At 53.2% G+C, this 26,004-nt stretch overlaps 1 protein-coding gene across 1 annotated transcript in view; it reads left to right on the plus strand.

The window, feature by feature from the left end:
• Positions 1 to 1,323: 1,323 nt before the first annotated feature.
• The window catches only part of FCGBP (Fc gamma binding protein), a 213,687-nt gene continuing 189,006 nt past the window's right edge, over positions 1,324 to 26,004 (plus strand). Inside the window, exons 1-12 of the mRNA XM_065420358.1 lie at positions 1,324 to 1,375; positions 5,669 to 6,895; positions 7,308 to 7,648; positions 8,411 to 8,984; positions 10,922 to 11,520; positions 12,255 to 12,804; positions 16,728 to 17,317; positions 17,933 to 18,506; positions 19,416 to 19,615; positions 22,698 to 22,839; positions 23,330 to 23,661; positions 25,051 to 25,621. Coding sequence (XP_065276430.1) covers positions 1,324 to 1,375; positions 5,669 to 6,895; positions 7,308 to 7,648; positions 8,411 to 8,984; positions 10,922 to 11,520; positions 12,255 to 12,804; positions 16,728 to 17,317; positions 17,933 to 18,506; positions 19,416 to 19,615; positions 22,698 to 22,839; positions 23,330 to 23,661; positions 25,051 to 25,621 — 5,752 coding nt within the window. The remainder of the gene's footprint in view (positions 1,376 to 5,668; positions 6,896 to 7,307; positions 7,649 to 8,410; positions 8,985 to 10,921; positions 11,521 to 12,254; positions 12,805 to 16,727; positions 17,318 to 17,932; positions 18,507 to 19,415; positions 19,616 to 22,697; positions 22,840 to 23,329; positions 23,662 to 25,050; positions 25,622 to 26,004) is intronic.

Genomic DNA, 26,004 nt, shown 5'->3' on the forward strand with positions numbered 1-26,004 from the left:
GAAGCTGTGATGAAACCCGACCCATTTGCCTCACCCATGGGTGTCACCACCCGCCTGGGGGAATCCCTTGCCATATAAGCCCCTCAGGCTCCGCTGCTGAGCTAGCCAGGTGCTCCCAGCAGGTGAGTCCAAATTCTTTCCTTTCTCTCTTGCCCCAGCCACTCACTCTGCACAGGGGTGGGGTAGGGGAACCGGAGGGGACATTTTGGGGGCAGGAGATTTAATGCTGCTTGGATTCAAATTCAGTGGGCGTCAGATAGATAGATAGACAGATAGAGGGTGTGTATGGGGATGACGGGGGGAGAGAAAGTTTGTATCTAGGGATAGATAGAAGATGTATATCTAGCTAGAAAGCTGATGGGCTCACATGGGGATGGATGGGTGGCTAGCTAGCCAGATGATGGGTATGTATGGACAGACAGATGTGCATTGAGGCATGGCGAGAGAGACAAGAGGGGAGCAGATACTCAGATAATGGAGGGGGACAGAGGAGAGCGTGGGTAGATGGGGGAAGGAATAGAGAAGGGGGTTGCTCTGGAGCAGGACCAGAGAGAGAAATGACAGACAGGGATGCTTCCGTGGGTGCTGTTTTGGGGTGGGGAGCATCCTGCAGGGCCCATATAAGGCCTCACCTCCCTCTAGACCCAGGGGAACAGATCAGACCAATGGGCCCATCTACCCTGGTATCCCGTTGCCAACAGCGACCAGTCCCAGCTGCATTAGAGTAGGTGCAGGACACCACCTGATAGCCAATGAAGGAATGACGTGCTACAGGGGAAGCTGCTGATTGACCTCATGCCAGGAGGGATGGGTCTCAGGGGGATCACATGCCTGGGGGTCTCCAGCTCCTCCTCCCACGTCCATTACCACTTTGCTAAGGCAATCTAGGGGTGGATGGTCCTATTTTAACCCATTGTGGTTGGGACAGTATTGGGGTGTGGGAGAGATTGAGGGAGGGTGAGATTCATCTGCATTAACCTGTAACAGACAGGAGACCCTCCGAAAGCTGGGAATAGAACCCAGAAGTACTGGCTCCCAGCCCCCCCCCTCTAACCCACTAAACCCCACTCCTCTCCCAGAGTTGGGAATAGAGCCCCTAGACCCCTCTCCCCTCCCAGAGCTGGGGTAGAACCCAGGAGTCCTGGCTCCCTGTTGCCTTGGGAATCCCAATTCCCCATCAGTGCTGCCTCCCCCCATCCCCATACTCAGTGGGTCCCCTGGTCTGCCCACCTCCGCTCCCCCCAGGCTCCCCAACTCCTGGGGCAAAGGTGACCCCAAGCCCCCCACTCCGTCTCCCCTGATTAACCCCCTTGTGTTTCAGCCATGGCGACAAGGAGGATGCTGCTGCTCTGGGCCGGGCTGGCGCTGCTGGCGGGTGAGTGGGGATCCAACCCAGGGCCAGGGGAGCTCAGGGTGAGGGAGGGTCCCAGGGGCGGAGCAGGGCATGGGGTTACTAGAGCTGGGAGTGGGGCAGTAAAGAGCATCCAGGGACTGGGACCTGGGCAAGGGGGGAACCACAGGGCAGGGAGGGACGGAAAATTCTCCAATCACCCTGGGTAAATCGGAAGTGGCTCCACTGGGGTCAGTGGGGCTGATCCCTTTCACACACACTGGTGTAAATCAGGAATGACTTCACTGGGGTAAATGAGGCTGATTCACCTCTTGCTCACCCCAGTATAAATCTGGAGTAACCCCACTGGAGTCGATGGGTCAGATTTTTCTCTCTGTGTAAACTCAAGCTCACTGCTGGGCCAGCCCCATGAGCCAACCTCCCCGGTGCCCAGCATAGCTGGGGTCCTAGGGGTGCTGCTCCAGATGGGCATAGTTCACACAGCCTTGGGGCTGCTGTAACATTTGCAAACTGCTCCTGCTTCAGGGGGTGGGTGGCTGGGACCACGCCCCCTTGCCTTAGCCACACCCCTATGTTGAGGAAGGGGTGTGGCATAACTTCAGCTACTGCCACACTCTACCGGGGCATCACCCCTCTGCCCACCCCGGCTGGGGCCATGCCCCAGGTGTGCAAAGTTTGCACACTTGGAGGGCGCATCACACTCACTTTTCACATGCAATAGGGGGAGGGGGAGCTGCACAGAGCTCATCAGTGTGTGTGTGTGTGTGCTCGTGCACGTGTGAGCACGTATGCTATCACAGATATGTATGTCAGGGTTTGTAGGTCTCCGTGTTTGTGTGTGTCAGCATGTGTCTGTGTGTGTTTGTGTATGTCAGTGTGTCTGTGTGTGTCAATGTGTGTGTACATCTGCGTGTTTGTGTGTGTATGTGTGTCAGTGTGTGAGTCAGCATGTGTCTCTGTGTCAGTGTGTCTGGATGTTTTATGCATGTCAGTGTGTGTGTGTGTATGTCAGCGTCTCTGTGTGTATGTCAGTGTATGTTTCTCTGGGTGCATCAGTGTGTGTGTGTATGTGTACGTTAGTGTGTGTACATCAGCATGTGTGTATGTGTGTCAGCATATGTCTGTGTGTCTCTGTGTTTGTGTGTGTCAGCGTGTGTGCATGTCAGTGTGCATGGGTGCAGGGGTGGTTTAGCTCTTCCCCTCGGCACTGCCCCTCCTGCAGCCTGGTTGCCTCCGAGCTGGGGAAGAGGCTGCGAATACAGCTGAGGATGGGCACAGAGCAAGGGTCTGCTGGCCACGCCCCACTTCAATTTGACCACACCCCCTGTCAAGGCTGTATCCCCACTTTGAACTTTAGGGTACAAATGTAGGGGCCTGCATGAAAACTGCTAAGCTTATCTACCAGCTTAGCTCTGGTCCGCTGCCACCATCTTAAGAATTCCCTCCCTGGGAAGCCTTGAGAAACCTTTCACCAATTCCCTGGTGAATACAGATCCAAACTGCTTGGATCTTAAACAAGGAGAAATTGACCCTTCCCCCCTCCTTCCTTTCACCAACTCCTGGTGAATACAGATCCAAACCCCCTTTGGATCTTAAAACAAGGAGAAATCAATCAGGTTCTTAAAAAGAAGGCTTTTAATTAAAGCAAAAGGTAAAAATCATCTCTGCAAAATCAGTATGGAAAATAACTTTACAGGGTAATCAAACTTAAAGAGCTCAGAGGAATCCCCTCTGTCTTAGGTTCAAAGTATAGCAAACAAGATAAGCACTCTGGTAAAAGGTACATTTACAAGTTGAGAAAACAAAGTAAATCTAAGACGCCTTGCCTGGCTTTTACTTACAATTTTGAAATAAGAGAGACTTGTTTAGAAAGATGGGGAGAACCTGGATTGATGTCTGGTCCCTCTCAGTCCCAAGAGCGAACAACCCCTTAAACAAAGGACACACACAAAAGCCTTTCCCCCCCCCCAAGATTTGAAAGTATCTTGTCCCCTCATTGGTCCTCTGGGTCAGGTGTCAGCCAGGTTACCCGAGCTTCTTAACCCTTTACAGGTAAAAGGATTTTGGAGACTCTGACCAGGAGGGATTTTAGTACTGTACACAGAGAGCTGTTACCCTTCCTTTTATAGTTATGACACCCCCTTTCCTCTTTGGCCACCCCTTTCCTCTCTGAACTCACCCCTTTGCCTGCTGGTCACTCTTGCATTTCCTCTGACCACACCCCTTCTTCTGCTGACCATGCCCCTTTCCCCTCTGACCACACCCTTTCCCCTGGTCACTCTTGTATTTCTTGTGACCACACCCCTTTCCCTCTGACCACACCCCTTCTCCTGCTGACCACGCCATTGTCCATTTGATCTGACCACACCCATTTCCCCTTTTTGCCACGCTCTTTCCTCCTCTGGCCATGCCTTTCCCACCTGGACACACCCACCATTCGACCATGCCCATTCCCCTCTGGCCATGCCTTTTCCCCGACACTCAACCTCACTTGCCCACAGCGGTGCTAGTGGCAGGGAGGGGCATGGGGGTACCCCCCCAGAGCTGGTTACTCCAGATTTAGGGGTGTTTCCTGCCAGGGTTGAGCTGGGCTTTGAGGCTTGCAAGAGTGGCGGAGGGCCTGGGAGCCAGGTCTCCTGGGTTCCATCCCCAGCTCAGGGAGATGTTTTAGTGGTTAGAGCCAGGAGTATCTGTGTAAGCAGGGGAATGGTCCCGCTATTGTGGGGAACTTTCCTGGCTTATACACTACCCTGGTGAAATGGGCTAGTGAAAGGATCTGAGTCCTCGCTCCCTCTCCCTTTACCCAGAAGCCTGCCTGACCTCAAGGGCTCCCCTTCCACTCTCCTGTGTGGCAGAGTCCTCGTAACCCCAACAAGGCTGGGCCCAGGATTCCTGGGGGTCTCGACCCCCAACCTTGTCGTGGTCACATAGGGCAGGGGCTAGGGTGTGCCCACTCTGGGGTGCTCTCACTGCTCTGGATGCTTCCCTGACCCACTGATCATTACATACAGTTCAAAGCAAATACAATTTATTAAACGGCATCCAATTTAAAAAAATAAGGAAAAAATGGGAAAGGTTAAAGGAAAACCCGTCACCCCGCTCTGTGGCAAGGGGACATCACAACCAGCATCTCTGGGATGTCAGGGAAGTTTGGTCTGTTCCTCACACGTCCCAGGCCCCTGCCCAGGCCCTGGCAGTGCTGCAGGGACGCTGCGGGTAGGACACTTGCTCTGGCAGTGGCCACACGCTCTCAGGCTCTAGATGGCAGGACCCTTCTTCCCAGCGTCACCCCTGCCCCGTCAGGGTGACGATCCCCCTCCGAGTCTGGCCTGCAAGGCCTCTTGGCTGGGGGTGTCTCCCTGCGCTGGGCCCACTGCCCAGGGTCCCCCTCGCTCTCCCCAGCTGCTCACTGCACCTGGCTCCGGACAGCTCCAGCCCCAGCCCAGCTCAGCCCCAACTTCACTCTGCCTCAGTGCTGCTGCTCTGCCTCCAGCTCCCTGGGCTGTTTCTCTGGCCCCTCTGGCTCTGGTTGCTACAGCTCTCCCCATCCCAGCGCAGGTCTGCTCCCCGGGCCGCTTCTGTGGCCCTACTCCCAGCTCTGACCTGCTTCCTGGGCTGCTTCTCTGGCCCCTCTGGCCGGCGTGGCTCAGCTCCGTTCGGGCCCCTGCTCTCTCCTTAGCTCGGCCCCACCCTGCCTGACCCAGGCAATTCCAGCTCATGCGGAGGACGGGACCCTCCTGACTCCCTCATTAGTCTGGCTGCCCTGTCAATCGGGCTGACCTGGAGCATTGGCTTCTCCCCATTGGCCCTGGGGACTGTCAGTCTCAGGGTCCTGATTTCCCATCGACCCTTCCCCTTTATTTTAGTACTGGGAGCTAGCCAACCAAACCCACCCCACTGAGTTTTAGTAAGGGGACAACAGTCCCCCTTACATTTGGAATCTGAAATCTGGTTTCCCAGCTCACTGGGGGTAAATCCACTGGCTTTAGAGATGAGCTGGCCCCAGACGGTAACAGCAGCACCTGGACTCAGCTCTCGCACACCCGACTGTAACTTCCTTGGGGTTACTCCTCATCACACTACACTGAGTGAGAGGTGAATTGGCCTCACTGAGGGACCAGCAGAGCTGTGTGAGGGGCTGCCCATGGCTGGGGTCTACAGGTCAGGACTGAGGGGCACTGGCAGAGCAGTGTATGGGTTATTGAGAGCTTTAGCCATTGCTGTTAGCTCTTTTCCATCACTAAGACACATAAAAGCAGCTGCAAGACCCACTAGAGCTGCCGACTTGGTGACCCCTCTCTGTCTCTCTCCCCTCAGGCCCCGGCACGGCCGCCCCCATGGGCCGGGAGTTCATCACGGCTTTCATGGAGAATTACCAGATCAGCTACTCCCAGGCTGACTTCCAGCTCTTTGTCTCCGGCTACTCACCCTCCACCACCGTCACCGTCGAGGTGCGTAAGTCCCAGTTCCGCCATACCTTCCAGCTTGGCCAGGGCCAGACGGTCTCGGTGAAGATCCCGGCCAGCGCTGAGATGTCCGGCACCACCAAGTTCTGCAGCACCGTCCTGGTGCAGGCGGACAAGGATGTCTCGGTGATGTCACTCAATGCCAAGGAGCTGACGGTTGACACTGGCGTGGTGTACCCGGTCCAGAGCCTGGGCTTAGAGTACTACATCCTCACGCCAGCTGGAGACGTCTCCGGGACCTACAAAGAGTTCTCTGTCATGGCATGGCGGGAGCCCACCACCGTGGAAATCCACCTGAAGGGCAGTGTGAGGTTCCAAGAGCAGGTCTACCGGGCCGGCAGCAAGATCACCGTCTCCCTTGCGCCCTACGAGGCTGTCCAATTCCAGAGCAGCCAGGACCTGTCTGGCACCCGGGTGGTGTCCCTGAAGCCGGTGGCAGTGCAGAGCGGGCACAGCTGTGCCCAGAAGAACACCAAGTGCAACCATGTGGCCGAGCAGCTGTTGCCCGTCTCCAAGTGGGGCACGGCTTTCTTCGTGCCACCGATGCCCTTCCAGGCCAGCTACGACCTGGTATACGTGGTCGCCTCCCAAGCCACGCAGCTCACCTACCTCTCTGGCGGGGCCCAGGGGAGACAGGGTCTGGTGTCTGGGCAGGTCCTGCAGTTGGAGGTGAGTCTGGCCAAACCACTGTACATCTCCGCCAGTGCCGGCATTCAAGTCTTCTTCTTCTGCACCGGCGGGACCCAGGGCATCATGCGTTACGACCCCTTCTTGGTCAGCATCCCGGACGTCTCCAGCTACTGTGCCTCCTACTCCATCGCTGGCCAGCAGGGCTTCCAAAACTATGCCATCATTGTGGCCAAGACTGCATCGGCCGCCGGCATCACCATGGATCAGCGACTCCTGAGCGGGGTGCGCTGGAAACCGATTCCCGGCACGGAGTATTCCTGGGGAGAGTTCAACCTGGGCAGCGGGGCCAGTGCCCACTCGGTAGAGCACCCCAGTACCACCTTTGGGCTGCTGAGCGTCGGCATCGCTCAGCAGAATGGCTACGGCGTGGCTGCCCTTTGCCAGAGTGGTGAGTGGGGGGTATCTGAGGGAAAAGGGGGCTATGGGGTGTATCTGGGTGCTTGTCCTATTGTAATTGTGAAATCTTAGGGTGGTGAGCAGTGTGAATAGCCCCTACGGGGAACCCCATGCATGGATGGGCGTGGGGGTGTCTCTAGGGCAGGGGTGCTTGCACAGGGAGCCTGGCATGATCCTGCTATGATCACCCCAACGAGCATTCACAGCAAAATCCATCCATCCCACCAACCATTCTTCCCTTCCATCCATCCCTCCATACTTCACCATGTTATAATGCCCTATCTGCTCTAAGCCACCAGGTCAACCCACTGGACCCTATGGGTTGACCTGGTGGCCAGTTTGCTTCCTGTTATAATGTCCTGTCTATCTCTCTGCTCGCCCTTTCCTTCCCATCCTGTCCCCAGAATCCCCGGTGCCCTCCTGCAGCTCTGTGCAGTGCCGGAAGAAGGAGACCTGCCAGATGGCCAATGGCAGACCCGGGTGCGTGGCCACCTCCGTGGCAACTTGCTGGGCGCTTGGTGATCCCCACTACCGCACCTTCGATGGGCGCAACTATGACTTCATGGGCACCTGCACCTACACCCTGGCCAAGACCTTCAGCTCGGATTCAGCTCTCCCAGCTTTCCACGTCACGGCTAAGAACGAGAACCGGGGCAACCAGAGAGTTGCCTACGTGGGCTTTGTGACCGTGCAGGTCTACGGCTACACCATCTCTGTGGTCAGAAATGAATACGGGCTTGTGAGGGTAAGAGTGTACCCATCCCCTTTCTTAGCTATCCATCGAACTTTTCTTTGCTTTTCCCTCTTCATTTCGCTTTCTCCCTTCTTTTCTTTCTTATTTTTTCTTTTTTCTTCCTTCATGTTTCTTTCTCCCTTTTTTCTTTTCTTTTCTTTTCTTTTCTTTTCTTTTCTTTTCTAAAATAAAAAAATAATTTCAGGTCAAAACAAAAATAAATTAGAAATTTTTGGCAAATTGAAAAGTTTACTTTTTTGTTTTGGGTTAAACAAAAGTTTCATTTTGATTTCAACATATTACATTTTAAAAAATTAAAGGAACTTTTGAATTGAGAAGTTGTCTCGAATTGAAAGACCGAAACCTTTTGATTTTTTCCAGATTTTTTTTTTTTGAGGATTTTTCTTTTTCACTGAATTGTATTGGTGTCACCAAATCTGCTTTTTTTTGGGCTGAAAGCTATTTCAGTTGAAAATTTCCCCCGGCTCTATTGCCAAGCAGCGCTGGGGGTCCACCTATCAGGGTCCCACCTCTAGCAGCAGCAGATGTTTCAGGGGAAGGTGCAGGGAACCTGTGGGAGGTGGTGGCAGAGTTACCTGCCCTGGGAAATATCTCTTGTAAACACCAGGTGGCTCAAGGTGAAGTGGGTTCTCTTGACTTGGCCTGGGTGGGCTTTGGACTTGCCTGGTTTTTAAGGGAGAGGTTGCTGGGAATAGGACATAGGCTGAAAGGTTTGCCTGAAACGATGACTATTGCTTGTGGTTGCCCTCCCAGGTGAATGCCCAGCACTCCCGCCTTCCTATCTCCCTGATGGAGGGGAAACTGAGGGTGTATCAGAGTGGGGGCTCTGTGGTCATCGAGACTGACTTCTCCCTGAGGGTCTCCTACGACTGGGGCAGCTCGCTGGTGGTGAAGATCTCCAGCAGCTTCTGGGAGAGTGTGCGTGGCCTGTGCGGCAACTACAACGGGGAACCTGGGGACGACTTTGCCACCCCCATGGGGGCACTGGCTGCTAGTCCCGTGGAGTTCGGGAAGAGCTGGAAGGTGGAGGACGGGGACAGGTTCTGCTGGGACGACTGCCATGGGGTGTGCAAGAGCTGCTCCCCAGAGCTGGTCGGCAGGTACAAAGCTGAGCCCTTCTGCGGCTGGATCACCAAAGGGGCGGGTGGCCCCTTCAGCCGATGCCACTCCGTGATCGACCCCAAAATCTACCTGGACAACTGCGTCTATGATCTGTGCATGAATGACGGCCTCAAGGAGATGCTGTGCCGGGCGCTGACGGCCTACACCGATGCCTGCCGGAGAGAGGGGGTGGATATCTCTGAGTGGAGAAGTCTCACAGGCTGCAGTGAGTGGGGTTAACCCCTGGTTTGATCATGGCAGTTAGTGCCAAAGAAATTCAGAGCACTGACTGCTCAGGGGATGGGGCATGGAGTCTTTCCCCTCCAGGGGGCAGTGGCTCCCATCTGGCCCCAGGGTGGGAGACTGGCTGGCTCTGGGGGGGCTTGGAATGGGGCATGTGGCCTTTCCCCTCTAGGGGGCGCCGTTGGGAGACGGGCTGTTTTAGGGAGGTGGGAACATGCTGGCCCGGTTCTGGCGAGGAATTTGTGGCAGATCCTTGTTACACATTGCCTGTAACGAGGGGCTGGAGAGAACAGATCCATTTACTAGCACACCCGGTTTGGGGAGGAGACCTGGAAGCCGCGTCTGTCGCCCCTCAGAGCTGCAACAGTGGTTCTCAACCTATTTACCATTGTGGGCTGCATAACAATGTGTTATGTGGGCCATAGGCGCCGACTTCTAATGGCGCCGGTGGGTGCTCGATCCCCCTCTGCCCCCGGCCCCACCCCAACTCCACCCCTGCCGCACCCCTCCCGCCCCCATTCCAACCCCTTCCCCAAAGTCCCCGCCCCAACTCCGCCCCCTCCCTGCCTCTATTCTGACTCTTTCCCAAATCCCCGCCCCGGCCCCGCCCCTTCCCTGCCCCTTCCCCGCCTCCTCCCCTGAGCGTGCCATGTTCCCGCTCCTCCCCCTCCCTCCCGGAGTTTACTACAGCTGTTTGGTGGCGGCAAGCGCTGGGAGGCAGATGGAGGAGCAGGGACGCGGCACGCTCAGGGGAGGAGACAGAGGAGGACGTGAGGTGAGGCTGGGCTGGGCGGGGAGCTTGGCTGCCAGTGGGTGCAGAGCACCCACTAATTTTTCCCCAGGGGTGCTCCAGCCCTGGAGCACCCACGGAGTCGGCGCCTATGATATGGGCTGCATCCAATACGACCTGTATGGCCCTGAGGGTGTCACATGGGCCGCAGCTGTGTGCTGATTGGGCTGCAGGTTGAGAACCACTGCGCGCCATGGTATCACAACGTTGCCCTTAATAAATAAGGCAACAACTCCCCCCCCCCCTCCAGTGGTACTGACACCAGGATGTGCTTATGGGGCTCTGCTTCCAGGCAATGGGGGATGGGGGGATAGGCTTGGAAGATGGATAATTTGCAGGGCAGAGGAGGCAGCAGGGAGAAGACTAGGGAGCAGGCAGATAAGGGAGGCAGGAGGGAAAGGAAAAGGGTCTGGGGGTCAGAGGAATGTGGGGGGAATAATATGGGGGACAAGGAGAGTTTGGGGGGGGCAGAGTGTGGTGGGGAGAAATGTGGGAGAGCAGATGAGTGGAAAGCTGGATGTTTGGGGTCCAAAAGGGTCTGAAGTTGGGGGGCAGGAAGGAAAAGATGGGGCAGAAAGGGGGGCAGCAGGGACACACACACAGATCAGTGTCCATACCCTCCAGCAGGGGGCAGCGTACACACACACATACAGCAGGACCCATCCCCTCCAACAGAGGGCAGTGTTCTCTCTCTCTCTTAACCTGAGACAGTTTTGCAGTGCACCCTTCCACACCTCCCTCAGGACAGGGCTGTTTTCTCAGGACTCTGGCCTCTGCCGCGTTGCAGATAACTCCTAACAACAGTTGTTGTTGGTGGTGGGGAGCTGCAGGTTACAGAAGCTGGAAACAACCAACACCCGCCTGACACAGGATATTTATTTAATTTAACCTACAAAAGTTTTATGAGTTTTGTCCAATCTCTCCATTTTTCAGTGGGCTGGCAGGGGGATTATTTTAAGTGTCATGCTTGGCCTCTGGTGCTTGAGCTAAAGGAGAGCTCCTTCAGTGGGCAGCAATAGTAGAGCTCTTATCCTGTCTCTGAGGCTGATGCAAGAAGCTGGTGGTTCAAGCTGCAGCATGTGTTGAATGCAGCAATATTCCCAGTGACCCATGTCCCATCCCTTTGACAGCTCTGCCCTGCCCGGAGAACAGCCGGTACCAGCTCTGTGGCTCTGCGTGTCCTGCCACCTGCAACGACCGAGCGGCCCCTAGCAACTGCTCCTCGCCCTGCGTGGAGACCTGCCAGTGCAATGAGGGCTTCGTGCTGGATGCTGGGAAATGCATCCCCAAGGCCGGCTGCGGGTGCGAATTTGAGGGCCGCCTCTACGCCCCTGGAGAGCAATTCTGGGGGGACGGCGCCTGCATGAGACGCTGCATCTGCAACCCGCAAACCAGGCAGGCGAGCTGCCAGGTCGCGGGGTGCAGGACTGGGGAGCAGTGCCGGGTGGAGAAAGGCATCCAGAACTGCTACCCCATCAGCTACGGCAGCTGTGCGACCAGCGGGTATTCCCACTACCGCAGCTTCGATGGGCAGAAGTTCGAGTTCCAGGGCACCTGCCAGTACCAGCTTGCCGGGCTGAGCAAGAAGAGCCAGGAGCTGGTGGATTTCCGGGTCCTGGTGCAGAACGCCCGCCGGGGTGGCCGATCGGTGTCCTTCAGCAAAGTAGTGCAGGTCCATGTCTACGGAGTGGAGACCACCGTCAGCTGGGCCTATCGGGGCAAGATCATGGTGAGTCTGTGAGCCTGGACTGGGGAGACACCAACCAGTCAAGGGCAAGGGCTGGCTCCCCAGCTGGTCTGATTCTACGTCAGCCTGAGTTTCCACACTTCCTGTCCTAAACTCTCTGTCCAGTAGTAGCCTCCCCCCAGCCCTATCAGAGAAGTCCAAAGCACAGACATCGACACAACCCCTTCCTGAGGCTGGGAAGTGCCCATTTCACAGCTGGGGAAACTGAGGCATTGACAGATTAAGGAACTGTCACACAATCACCCAGCAAGTCTGGACTAGAACCTATCATTACCCTGCCACTGTAACCAGTAGACCCCACTCACCTCAAAGATGGGAACAGAACTCAAGAGTCCTAGCTCCCAGCACCCCCTGCTCTAACCCACTAGACTCCACTCCCCTCCCAGAGTCAGGGAGAGAACCCAGGAGTCCTGGCTCCCAGCCCCCCCTGCTCTAACCACTAGACCCCACTGCCCTCCCAGAGCTGGGGAGAGAACCTAGAGCTCCCAATACTGTGCCTTAACCTAGAGACCATCTGTCCTCCTCAGTAACTTGTGGTCTGTTAATCAGCTGCCCTACCCCAGATGTGGCTGCATCTCAGAGCCGGGCGAGCCATCCCTATGTGGCATTATGTGTGGCTGTTCCCCAGCTGCCCCACCTTAGAGGCAACTGCATTTCTGCACTGGGGCTCAGTGAAAGCTGCACAGTCTTGTATCAAGGTGTCTGTTTATCCCTAGGTGAATGGTGTTTTGACCAATCTGCCATACCAAGTAGGCACAGGGAAGATCTCCATGTACCAGAGAGGGTGGGATGCCGTGATCCAGACAGATTTTGGCCTCACTGTCACCTTTGACTGGCACAGCCGGGCCACTGTCACCGTGCCCAGCACCTACGCCAGTGCCCTGGGTGGTCTGTGCGGCAACTTCAATGGGGACAGGAGTGACGAACCGGCTGGGAAGGACGGCGCGGGTGCCGGGCGCAGCTGGAGGGTGGCCGAGCCCTTGGGCTGCGGTGAAGTCGACGTGGGGGCCTGTCCCGACCTGGAAGCCCTCGCCAATCGCCAGCGGGGCATCAACACCGAGTGCGGGATCATCCTGGAGAAAACTGGCCCCTTCAGGGAGTGCCACAGCAAAATTGACCCCGAGGGCTTCTTCCTCGACTGCGTGTCCGACTACTGTGCGTCCAAGGGGCAGTTGGCCGTGCTAGGGCAGGTGGTCGCCGGCTACGCCTCAGCCTGCCAGGCCGCTGGGCTGACTGTATATCCCTGGAGATACCACGTCTTCTGGAGTGAGTGTCCGCTGGGCAGGGTTCCTGAGCCGGGCTACCGCACAGGACAGGCTGGCCGGCATGAGGCGCCCTCCTGGTCTCCAATGCATGACCCTATGCCTTGCTTTATCCCTGATGAGGGAGAATATTTATAAACCTAGATAAGTCCAACCAGATCCCAGCTGGGGTCAATCAGCCGTAGCCCCATTGGAGTCAATGGGGCTGGATCGCAGCTGGGATCTATCGGCCGTAGGTCCATTGGAGTCAATGGGGCCAGATCGCAGCTGGGGTCAATCAGCCGTAGCCCCATTGGCGTCAATGGTGTGAATCTGCACCATTGCATTCAAACCAATTGTGTTATGCCGACAAACAGCAACTGAGGTTTTGCTCTGTTTTTATCCCCTGAGCTGGCTGAGAGAATGGGCCTTTCCCCTCTAGGGGGCGCTGTCTCCAATCCTGCCGCAGGGTGGGGGGCTGGCTGGCTCAGGGTGGGCAGGGAATGAGGCGTGGGGCCTTTCCCCTCCAGGAGGTGCTGGCTCCCATCCAGCCCCAGGGCAGGGACTGGCTGGCTCGAGGGGTGGGGGTGGGGGGCGAGGAATGGGGCCTTTTTCTAGGTTTTAGTCAGGAGGAGAGGATGGAAGAGGATAAAGTATGGGCCAGATCAGATGAGAAACATTCACATAAAAAAGAATCTGACACATCAGAAAAGGGCAGACAAATAAACGGTGACAAGTTTTAAAGTGCTTGTACACAAATGCTAGAAGTCTAAATAATAAGATGGGTGAACTAGAGTGCCTCGTGTTAAAGGAGGATATTGATATAATAGGCATCACAGAAACCTGGTGGAGTGAGGACAATCAATGGGAAACAATCATTCCGGGGTACAAAATATATCGGAAGGACAGAACAGGTCATGCGGGGGGTCATGTGGCACTATATGTGAAAGAAAATGTAGAATCAAATGAAGTAAAAATCTTAAATGAATCCACGTGTTCCATAGAATCTCTATGGATAGTATTTCCATGCTCTAATAAGAATATAACAGGGATCTATTATCGACCACCTGACCAGAACAGTGATAGTGACGATGAAATGCTAAGGGAGATTAGAGAGGCTATCAAAATAAAGAACTCAGTAATAGTGGGGGATTTCAATAATCCCCATATTGACTGGGTACATGTCACCTCAGGATGAAATGCAGACAAAATTTCTCGATACTTTAAATGACTGCTTCTTGGAGCAGCTGGTACAGGAACCCACAAGGGGAGAGGCAATTCTTGATTTAGTCCTGAGTGGAGCGCAGGATCTGGTCCAAGAGGTAACTATAACAGGACCGCTTGGAAATAGTGACCATAATATAATAACATTTAACATTCCTGTGGCGGGAAGAACATCTTAACAGCCCAACACTGTGGCATTTAATTTCAGAAAGGGGAACTATGCAAAAATGAGGAGGTTAGTTAAACAGAAATTAAAAGATACAGTGACTAGAGTGAAATCCATGCAAGCTGCATGGACACTTTTCAAAGACATCATAAGAGAGGCCCAACTTAAATGTATACCCCAAATTAAAAAACACAGTAAAAGAACTAAAAAAGAGCCACCGTGGCTTAACAACCATGTAAAAGAAGCAGTGAGAGATAAAAAGGCATCTTTTAAAAAATGGAAGTCAAATCCTAGATTGGTAAATAGAAAGGACAATAAACACTACCAAATTAAGTGTAAAAATGTAATAAGAAAAGCCAAAAAGGAGTTTGAAGAACAGCTAGCCAAAAACTCAAAAGGTAATAACAAAATGTTTTTTAAGTACATCAGAAGCAGGAAGCCTACTAAACAACCAGTGGGGCCCCTGGACGATCGAGATACAAAAGGAGCACTTAAAGACGATAAAGTCATTGCAGAGAAACTAAATGAATTCTTTGCTTCAGTCTTCACGGCTGAGGATGTTAGGGAGATTCCCAAACCTGAGCCATTCTTTGTAGGTGACAAACCTGAGATTGAAGTGTCACTAGAGGAAGTTTTGGAATTAATCGATAAACTTAACAGTAACAAGTCACCGGGACCAGATGGCATTCACCCAAGAGTTCTGAAAGAACTCAAATGTGAAATTGCGGAACTATTAACTATGGTTTGTAACCTGTCCTTTAAATCGGCTTCTGTACCCAATGACTGGAAGATAGCTAATGTAACGCCAATATTTAAAAAGGGCTCTAGAGGTGATCCTGGCAATTACAGAGCGGTAAGTCTAACGTCAGTACCGGGCATATTAGTTGAAAGAATAGTAAAGAATAAAATTGTCAGACACATAGAAGAACATAAATTTTTGGGCAAAAGTCAACATGGTTTCTGTAAAGCGAAATCATGTGTTACTAATCTATTAGAGTTCTTTGAAGGGGTCAATAAACATGTGGACAAGGGGGATCCAGTGGACATAATGTACTTAGAATTCCAGAAAGCCTTTGACAAGGTCCCTCACCAAAGGCTCTTACGTAAATTAAGTTGTCATGGGATAAGAGGGAAGATCCTTTCATGGATTGAGAACTGGTTAAAAGACAGGGAACAAAGGGTAGGAATAAATGGTAAATTTTCAGAATGGAGAGGGGTAACTAGTGGTGCTCCCCAAGGGTCAGTCCTAGGACCAATCCTATTCAACTTATTTATAAATGATCTGGAGAAAGGGGTAAACAGTGAGGTGGCAAAGTTTGCTCAAGATAGTTAAGACCAAAGCAGACCGTGAAGAACTTCAAAAAGATCTCACAAAACTAAGTGATTGGGCAACAAAATGGCAAATGAAATTTAATGTGGATAAATGTAAAGTAATGCACATTGGAAAAAATAACCCCAACTATACATACAATATGATGGGGGCTAATTTAGCTACAACTAATCAGGAAAGAGATCTTGGAGTCATCGTGGATAGTTCTCTGAAGACGTCCACGCAGTGTGCAGCGGCAGTCAAAAAAGCAAACAGGATGTTAGGAATCATTAAAAAAGGGATAGAGAATAAGACGGAGAATATCTTATTGCCCTTATTTAAATCCATGGTACGCCCACATCTTGAATATTGCGTACAGATGTGGTCTCTTCATCTCAAAAAAGATATACTGGCCTTAGAAAAGGTTCAGAGAAGGGCAACTAAAATGATTAGGGGTTTGGAACGGGTCCCATATGAGGAGAGATTAAAGAGGCTAGGACTTTTCAGCTTGGAAAAGAGGAGACTAAGGGGGGATATGATAGAGGTACATAAAATCATGAGTGGTGTGGAGAAAGTGAATAAGGAAAAGTTATTTACTTGTTCCCATAATATCAGAACTAGGGGCCACCAAATGAAATTAATGGGCAGCAGGTTTAAAACAAATAAAAGGAAGTTCTTCTTCACACAGCGCAGAGTCAACCCGTGGAACTCCTTGCCTGAGGAGGTTGTGAAGGCTAGGACTATAATAGGGTTTAAAAGAGAACTGGATAAATTCATGGAGGTTAAGTCCATTAATGGCTATTAGCCAGGATGGGTAAGGAATGGTGTCCCTAGCCTCTGTTTGTCAGAGGGTGGAGATGGATGGCAGGAGAGAGATCACTTGATCATTACCTGTTAGGTGCACTCCCTCTGGGGCATCTGGCATTGGGCATTATCGGTAGACAGGATACTGAGCTGGATGGACCTTTGGTCTGACCCAGTATGGCCATTCTTCTTTTCTTATGTTCTTTCCCCTCCAGGAGGTGCTGGTTCCCATCCAGCCCCAGGGCGGGGACTGGCTGGCTCGGGGGTGGGGAGGGGAGCGGGGAATAGGGCACGGGGCCTTTCCCCTCCAGGGGGTGCTGGCTCCGATCCCGCCCCAGGTTGTTGGGCTGGCTGGCTCAGGGTGGCAGGGAATGCCCTCTCTTCAGGGGGCGCCAGCTGAGATCAGAAGCTGCTGCAATGACACCTCATTCTGCTCCCGTCGCAGAGCCAGCCTGTCCCCGGAACAGCCACTACGAGATCTGCGCCCAGGGCTGCCAGCCGACCTGCAGCAGCCTCTACGCCCCAGTTCAGTGCTCGGCCCAGTGCTGGGAGGGCTGCATCTGTGATGAGGGCTTCGTGCTGAGCGGCGACCGCTGCGTGCCCATGTCCCAGTGCGGCTGCATCCACCAGGGCTTTTACTACCAGGCCGGGGAGACCTTCCACCCGACGTGCCAGGAGCAGTGCGTCTGCCAGGCCGGTGGGGATGTGGCCTGCAAGGGCTTGTCCTGTGGCCCCAACGAGGAGTGCAAGGTGGCGGGCGGCATCCGGAGATGCCACCCTGTGGGATCTGCCACCTGCACCGTCTCCGGCAGCTCCCGCTACATCACCTTCGACGGCACTGCCGCCAACTTCCAGGGTACCTGCACCTATGCCCTGGCCACGACCTGCGCCAACGCTCAGACGCTGACGCCCTTCGCCGTCCACCTGGAGAACAAGCCGTGGGGCACCGGGCAGGTCTCCGTGGCCAAGCTGGTGTCCATCCGCCTCTATGGGACCACCCTTGCCCTGCTGCAGGGCATGAGGGGGCTGATCAGGGTAAGTCTTGCTCATGGGATGGGCCAAGGAGGGGTGGACGCCGTAGTGGGGTGGGCAGAACAGCAGGGCCGGTCCCTACCTCTCGGAGACAGCAGAGTGCCTGCTGCCTAAGAGGGGTGCCCCCAGCTGAGCTCTGTCCCCCCGTCTGCATCTGGGACTGGCCCCTCCAGGGCCGTAGCATTAGACCCCCCTACACGGGTTCAGAGACCTGGGGTGGGGGAAGAGAGGGGTTGATCCTGAGTGACTCTGGAGTCATCCCTCTGAAATCTGTGAGCCGGCTCTGGATTTATCCTGGGGAAGCTGCAATAAGAATCCAGCCTGGACCCTATTGCAGTCAGGGGTGACTCTGGATTTACACCGAATCTGGCCCTGGCTCTGTTGGGATTTACGTGCCTAGAACAGAGTGGAATTCAGCCTGCATGTTTTCCTGTTGCATTAAGCTCAGGCTTGACAAAGCCCTGGCTGGGATGATTTAGTTTGGGGATTGGTCCTGCTTTGAGCAAGGGGTTGGACTAGATGACCTCCTGAGGTCCCTTCCAACCCTGATATTCTATGATCTCTCCCCCACCCCAGTGTCCGCTCCCCCACTCACAGGGAATGCTCTCTCTCTCCCAGGTGGACGGGGTGTCCCACAACCTGCCTGTGGTCATGGCCGACGGGCGGCTCTGGGCGTATCAGCACGGCGGGAACGTGTTGGTGCAAACCGACTTCGGCCTCACCGTGAGCTACAACCTCCTGTACAACGTGAGAGTCACCGTCCCGGGGAACTACCAGGGCCAGACGTGCGGCCTGTGCGGGAACTACAACGGGCGTCGGGACGACGAGTTCCTGCTCCCCGATGGCAGGGCGGCCCCTAACGTGGCAGTGTTCGCCTCTGCCTGGAAAATCCCAGTCCCAGGCGTGGTCTGTGCGGACGGATGCGCCGGGAACAGCTGTCCGGTTTGCGAAGAGACCAAAAAGGACGTCTTCAAACAGCGCAACTACTGCGGGCTGCTCACGGCCCCCGACGGTCCCTTCGCCGCCTGCCACAGCACGGTCAGCCCCAGTGTGTATTTCAACAGCTGTCTGTATGATCTGTGCCTGGGCAACGGGGACTCCCAGCTCCTGTGCCAGAGCATCCACAGCTATGTGACGGCCTGCCAGGATGCCGGGGCCCCCATCCAGCCCTGGAGGAGCGCCTCCTTCTGCCGTAAGTGCCGCGATCCTGATGGGGTGTGGGGGGTTGTCCCGCTCACCCCCCTTGATCTGGGGAGCATCAGGTCTGGGCATCTCACAGCTTATCAGTTTCTTCTCACCCAATCTCTCCTCGCCCTCCCACTTTTGCTCCCTTTCCATCCATGCTGGTGCACAGAATAATCTGAGCCACATGTTCCTTAGTCCTAAAGTTGTGCACAGAGGGATACAGACTGTGGGTCAGATTCGCAGACTGGGGGAGGGGCTGTACCCTGGAAAGCATCTGCCCATGAGCTGTGGCCAAGAGGGTAAGCATGACCTTGGTCTGGAGAAGCAGGGGATAGTGAGGAGAAGCAGGGAGATGGGGTCCCTTTGAGATACAGCATTGGGGAGTCCACGTTTGGAGACTGTGCCCAGCTCTGGGGTGCCGCACGTCAGACAGGACGTTGGAAATGGGGGAGGGGTCAGAGAAGGGTTACGGGAATGATCTGAGGGCTGGAAAACCTGCCCGAGAGTCAGGGACTGAAGGAGCTCGATCTAGTGTGTTTAACCCAGAGAAGGCTCAGAGGCTAGTCCTGGTCTATCAGCACCTACCTGGAGAGGAGATTTCGGGGAGCGGAGGGCTCGTTAACCCAGTAGACAGAGGCAGAGCGAGAGTTGACGGTTGGTGGGTTGGGGGATGAAGTCAGAGAAATCGAGACTGGGAATAAAGGGCAGATTTTCCCCAGGGAGGGGAACTGACCCTGGGAACGGCTGCCCCAGGGACAGGGCAGTTTCCAGGCCTCTGAGTCTTTCTAGGGAGATCTCCCTCTAAAAGCTGTGCTCTAGCTCGACCATCAGATCTGGGCTGGGGCAGACTGGTTGCTCAGGACGGTTCCTGCAAATCTATGGCTCTGTGAATCAATAATTTCTCTCTTTATTTTAGCTCTGAGTTGCCCAGCCAACAGCCACTATGAGGTGTGTGCCGACCTCTGCACTGCGACCTGCGCCGGGATCACCGACTCCACCCCGTGCCTGGAGACCTGCGCCGAAGGCTGCCAGTGCGACAATGGCTTCCTCTTCGATGGCCAGGGCTGCGTGACTGTGGAGAGTTGTGGCTGCTTCGAGGAGGGGAGATACTACAAGGTACTGCCCCCTGCTGGTAGATGAGGATCTGATCCTGTTACCCCGAACTGGGAACCTAAGACTAGCTCCTCAGTTGGGACGAAGCAGATCTACAGCCCAGGGGCACGTATGCTGGATCAAAACATTGGTCCCCTGGGCTTGGCATCCAACCCACTGGCCATGCTCTAGAGACAAGCAAAGAACCCTGATGTGCCACTTGTCGCTACATTCTGTAGTCAGCTCCTTGATCACACGTTGATGTGTTGTGAAAGATACTCAAGAGATCAAATAACCAACCTCAGTTAGCTTTCTCGATAACAGTGAATAGCAGTAGAGCTAGGCTGATGCAGTGTGGGTGTAGCAGTGTCTGTCCCAGGATATTGGAGAGGGGATGAGTTTGTAGAGTTTCTCTTGGAGTTGTTTGGGGAAGGATTTGATGATCTCCTTCAATTCCTGGGTAAATTGTGGTGGGAGGTCTTCTCGTCGTCCTTTATAGGAGTGTTGTCACCCCCTTGCAGTTCAGCTTGGCAGAATTCAGTTTTTATGGTTTTATAATTTCAACCGATAATATCGATGTTTATGTTTAAGCATTTTTTGTTTTTAATCAATTTAAATTTTCACAATTTACATAATTGTGGGTTTTAAACATTTATTTTATTTTGGCTTATTTAAATTTTCACAGTTGCGCAAAGCTGTGGGTTTTAACCATTTTTTATATTTATTTAATGTTTTACCGTTGCACAACATTTGTGGATTTGAAGCGTTTTTAATTTTTTTAATGGATTTAAGTTTTCACAGTTGCACATAATTATGGGGGGGGGGGTCAGACTATAATTAATTAATGACAGTAGCTGCTGAGATTCAAGAAGTTACAACTTTATAACCATTAAAACACAAATTGTCAACCTCACATCAAAATACACAAAGTGAACAGCCTTAAATCAAACTCTGATAAGTTGCAGCATTTTTCTTACTTTGCCTAGCTATGAATTTCGACTATTATGGATGGAAATATTTTTGTCCTTGGTTTGTGTGTACGGTGAAAACAATGTTTGTCGACATTTGCCGGTACAAATCTAATCCTGCCAAGCCTAAAAAATAGTACAGGAAAAAAGAGTTCAATACAATAGAAATTTCTGGGAAGTTGTCGCATGCCACATTGTTGAATTCCCCCTAGAAAGAAGGTGTGTGTCCAAAGTTACTGCTCCTTTTTACACCCATCCTGTTTACAAATAAAAAGCTACTATAACCATCATCGGGAGGCTAGATGTAACCAATCATCTTTGTATCTTGTTTTTTGGGTACCGTGGTGTACCTCTTATCCCTGTGTTCTGACACATGGGTGTGAAGGCATCTCCTCGGCTTGTACCAGGGTAACACCCCTATCTTAATCCTGACAGTTTTTCTATCAGCTTCAGCCAAAGTCAATGCAGGGCATTATGTGATACTTAGCACAAGTAAACCGGTTTATAGGAAGATGTAGGCCAGTTCAGGCCCTGTAACTGCCAGAAATATGCACACAATATAATGTTATAGTGCTTTGTCTGCTTAATGCATAGTCATAGATTAATCGATTTGTATATTCCAAGGCCAGAAGGGACCACTGTCCAGAGAGCTGCCCCCAGACCATTCCTAGAGCAGATCTGTTAGAAAAAACCATCCAGTCGTGATTTAAAGATTGTCAGTCATGGACCTCACCCCGTGGGAAATAGTTCCAGTGGTTAATTGCTCTCACCATTAAAAATGGACGCCTTCGTTCCCGTCGGAATTTGTCTAGCTTCAAGTTCCAGCCATTGAATCATGTTAGATCTTTTTCTGCTAGAGCGAAGAGCCCATTATTAACTAGTTGTTCCTTGGATAGATACTTATAGACTGGGATCAAGTTACTCCTTAACCTTCTCTTTGTTAAAGTAAAGAAACTGAGCTCCTTGAGTCTATCACTAGAAGCCATGTTTTCTAATGTTTTCATCATTCTCCTGGCTGCTCTCTGTCTCCTCTCCAATTTATCAACATTCTTCTTGATCTGCAGTCACCAAAACTGGACACAGGATTCCATCATCGGTTGCACCAGGGCCAGATATAGAGGACAAAATAATCTCTCTGCTCCTACTTGAGTCTCCTCTGTTTATGCATCTCAGGATCACATTAGCTCTTTTGGCCACGGCTCATGTTTAGCTGATTATCCATCCTGACCCCCACATATTAATGTGCGTGGTGGGAATAATACATATCATTAATGTGATTTTTTAAATGCCAGACCCACATATATTGGTCAACACTATCCCACAGTGCTGGGGTCATCTCCCTGATTGGCCTGTTCCCTGAAAGAGACCGGAACCTCCTGTAACTTGCTCTTTCTTCTTTTTGTCGCCAGACAAATTCAAATCGGAAATAAGGCACAGTTGTTTAGCAGTGTGGGTGATTAACCAGTGGGACAAACTCCCAAGGGAAGTGCTGGATTCTCCGTCCCTTGGTGTCTTCCAACCCTGTCTGGTTGCCTTTGTGGAAGATGCTTTAGCCAAACACGAGTGATTGGGCTCAACCCGGGAATAACTGGGGGAAGTTCCCTGGCCTGTGTTCTACAGGAGATCAGACGAGATGATCCAGTAGAAATCTAAGCAAGCTCCCGCTGCAGCATCCTCTCTCTAACCTCCTGCAGCAGTGGGTTCCACAGGTTGATGAAGCAGAATGTCCTAAATTCTCTGGCCATCAATTTTAGGGGAGTGACCCATGTATTCTCCAGGTCTAAAGGAGGCAATGGATGGTTCCTTCTTAATCATCCAGGCCTCACTTCATGCCTCCACATCTCTGCTTCTTTCCAGCTTAATACACCATGAGTTGTTTCTTACAATTGGGAAAGAAAAGGGGTAACTTTGGGGAAGGGGGTCGAGTGGGTTAGAGGAGGGGGGCTAGGAGCCAGGACTCCTATGTTCTATCCCCAGCTCTGGGAGGAGAGCAGGGTCTAGTGGCTAGAGCAGGGGGGCTGACAGCCAGGATTCTATCCTTAGCTTTGGTTTACCTCCAACAGAAGTTCTCACCAGTGAAACTGAAAACTTGATTTTTCTGCTCTGTGACATGGGATTATTTCCCCTTTTCCAAACAGCCCAACGAGACGGTGCTGGCAAGCAAGTGTCAGCAAAGATGCAACTGCAGCCCGGCCCGAGGGCTGAGCTGCGAGTCCCACAGCTGTGCCAGTGATGAAACCTGTGAGATCAAAGATGGTGTCATGGGCTGCATCAACAAAGGTAAAGGACAGTGGCTGATGTAAACATGTTGTGAGGGGTTATCGGGGCCAGAGTATATAGATGATTGTCAATGCTACCAGCTAAGAGTGGGGTCTAAGGGTTAGAGCGGGGGGCAGGGCTGGGAGTCAGGACTCCTGGGGTCTATCCCAGCTCTAGGTGGGGAGTTGGGTCTAGTGGTTGGGGTGGGGAGCTGGGAGTCAGGACTCCTGGGTTGTATCCCAGCTCTGGGCAGGGAATGGGGCCTAGTGGGTTAGAGCAGGAATGGAGGCTAGGGGCCAGGACTCCTGGGTTCTTTCCCCAGCTCTGCTACTGCCTTGCAGTTATTTAAAGTCTAGCCCCGACTGCTTTGTTCTACTGAGCTAAGTTCTGCTGAACATTTTGGCTGGACACCTCCTTAGGCTGATGGGGGCGACTCTGAGCGTACCCCATGCCAGCTCCCCAACCAGCTCTTACCCCTCTGTCCTGCCCCGGCTGGGCTCTCTCCCGTCAGACCCCTGCAAATCCCTGAGATGCCGGACCAAGGAGACATGTAAGGTCGAGAATGGTCGTGCAACGTGTGTCCCTGACTACAAGACGACCTGCTGGGGCTGGGGGGACCCACACTATCACACCTTCGATGGGCTGAACTTCAACTTCCAGGGTACCTGCACCTACACCCTGGCCAAGTACTGCGGGACCGACCCCACCCTGGAGCCCTTCACCATTGACGAGAAGAACGATAACAGGGGGGGTAACCAGGTTGTCTCCTACGTGCGCCTGACCAACATCTACGTCTATGGGTACAACATCTCCATCTACAAGAAAGAAGTCGGCAAAGTCCGGGTGAGTCTCCCGGGTCGGGTCGGGCTTCCAGCCAGCCCAAGGGCAACACACCACGCTTCTCACCAACACAACACAGCATAGCACAACTGCAACACAACATGCTTCACACCAACACAACACAGCATAGCACAACTGCAACACACAAAACCTCATGGCAATACAACGCACCTTTGCACAGCGCAACTGTGGCACCAGACAGCACACACAGCATCACACCACCACAACACACTTCACAGCAACACAACATATTCTTATACACCTGTACCCCCAACACAACACACAGTGCTGCCACTGTATTGTGTATAGTATCTTCCATAGCACCTGCAACACAATATACCACAACAGACAACACTGACACAATATTCTATATAGCGTTTTCTGTAGCACTGGTACCCCCAACACACCACAACACCCAGTACTGCAATGGTATTGTATATAGTATCTTCCAATAGACCGGTACCCTCAACACAACACAGCACCACAACATTGCCGCTATATTGTGTATAGCATCTTCTGTAGCACTGGTACCTGCAACACAATACACCACCACTGTATTGTGTAGCATCTTCTGTAGCATCTGTACTCCCAACACAACACACAATGCTGCCACTGTGTGCTATATAGCATCTTCCAATACACCTGTACTTCCATCACAACACTATTAATATATTGCTTATAGCCTCCTCCATAGCATCTGTACCCCCAGCACACAAGGCCGCCACTGTATTGTGTATGGCATCTTCCAATACACCGTCACCCCCAACACACAACGCTACCACTGTACTGTGTATTGCATCCTCCGTAGCACCCGTAACCCCAGCACACAAGGCTGCCACTGTATTGTGTATGGCATAGAATCACAGAAGATTAGGGTTGGAAGAGACCTCAGGAGGTCATCTAGTCCAACCCCCTGCTCAAAGCAGGACCAACCCCAACTAAATCATCCCAGCCAGGGCCTTGTCAAGCCGGGCCTTAAAAACCTCTAAGGATGGAGATCCCACCACCTCCCTAGGGAACCCATTCCAGTGCTTCACCACCCTCCTAGTGAAATAGTGTTTCCTAATATCCAACCTAGACCTCCCCAGTCTTCCAATACCCTGTCATCCCCAACACACCACACTACCACTCGACTGTGTATTGCATCCTCTGTAGCACCCGTACCCCCAGCACACAAGGCCACCATGTATTGTGTATGGCATCTTCCAATACACCTGTACTCCTAACACAACACACCACAACACACAATGCCAATCTATATTGTATAGAGCATCTTCCGGAGCACCCGTACCCTAACGTGCTGCGCCCCACCGCTGCATTGTCATGCACGCCCTTTCCTGTCCCAGGTGTGGATGGCCGCGACCCTAATGCCCCCACCCTTCCCCTTTGCAGCTGAATGACGTCGTCACCAGCCTGCCGCTGACCCTGGCCGACGGCAAGCTGCGGCTTTTCCAGAGCGGCCTGAGCGCCGTGCTGCAGACGGCCTTCGGCCTGGAGGTCTCCTTTGACTGGAACTGGCTGCTGCAGGTGACCCTGCCCAGCAGCTACTATGGCGCCACCTGCGGCTTGTGTGGGAATTACAACCAGGACCCAGCAGACGACATGGCGACGCCGGCCGGCGCCCGGCTCAGCACGGTGGTGGAGTGGGCCGCCAGCTGGAAGGTGAGGGACCGCGACCCGTTCTGCTGGCACGTCTGCCAGGGGAAATGCCCCACCTGCGAGGAGGAGCAGCGGCAGCGCTACCACCGGGACGAGGCCTGCGGGCTGATTGCCAAGGTGGATGGCCCCTACCGCGAATGCCACCACAAGCTCAGCCCGGACAACTTCTTCGACAGCTGCATCTACGACGTCTGCCTCAACGGGGGTGCCAAGAGCATGCTGTGCCAGGCGCTGGGTGCCTATGCCGCCAGCTGCCGCAAGGAGGGGGTCGTGGTCCGTGATTGGAGGACGCAATCCGGCTGCAGTGAGTGTGGGGCCAGTGGGGAGAGGGTTAGAGCTGGGGGGTGGGGGGGCTAGGCGCCAGGACTCCTGGGTTCTATCCCCAGCTCTGGGAAGGGAGTGGGGTCTAGTGGGTCAGAGCAGGGTGGGCTGGGAGTCTGGATTCCTGGGTTCTATCCTCAGCTCTACATCTCCCATGATGCACCAGGGCTATTGACTCCCATGATGCACTGCTTCCCCTTTCCAAAAGGGGAGAGCCTGGTGCATCATGGGTGATGCAGTCCAACACAAAGCTTGGTTTACAGAGGAGAATGAGGCACCTGAACTATGGTCTCCCGGAGGCACTAGGACAGCATTTCTGAATAGAACTTTTTAGATTTCTCTTTCTTTGTTGTCAGCTGAAATTTT

The sequence above is a fragment of the Emys orbicularis genome, chromosome 20 (genome assembly GCF_028017835.1).
Source record: "Emys orbicularis isolate rEmyOrb1 chromosome 20, rEmyOrb1.hap1, whole genome shotgun sequence".
NCBI classification, from domain to species: Eukaryota; Metazoa; Chordata; order Testudines; family Emydidae; genus Emys; species Emys orbicularis.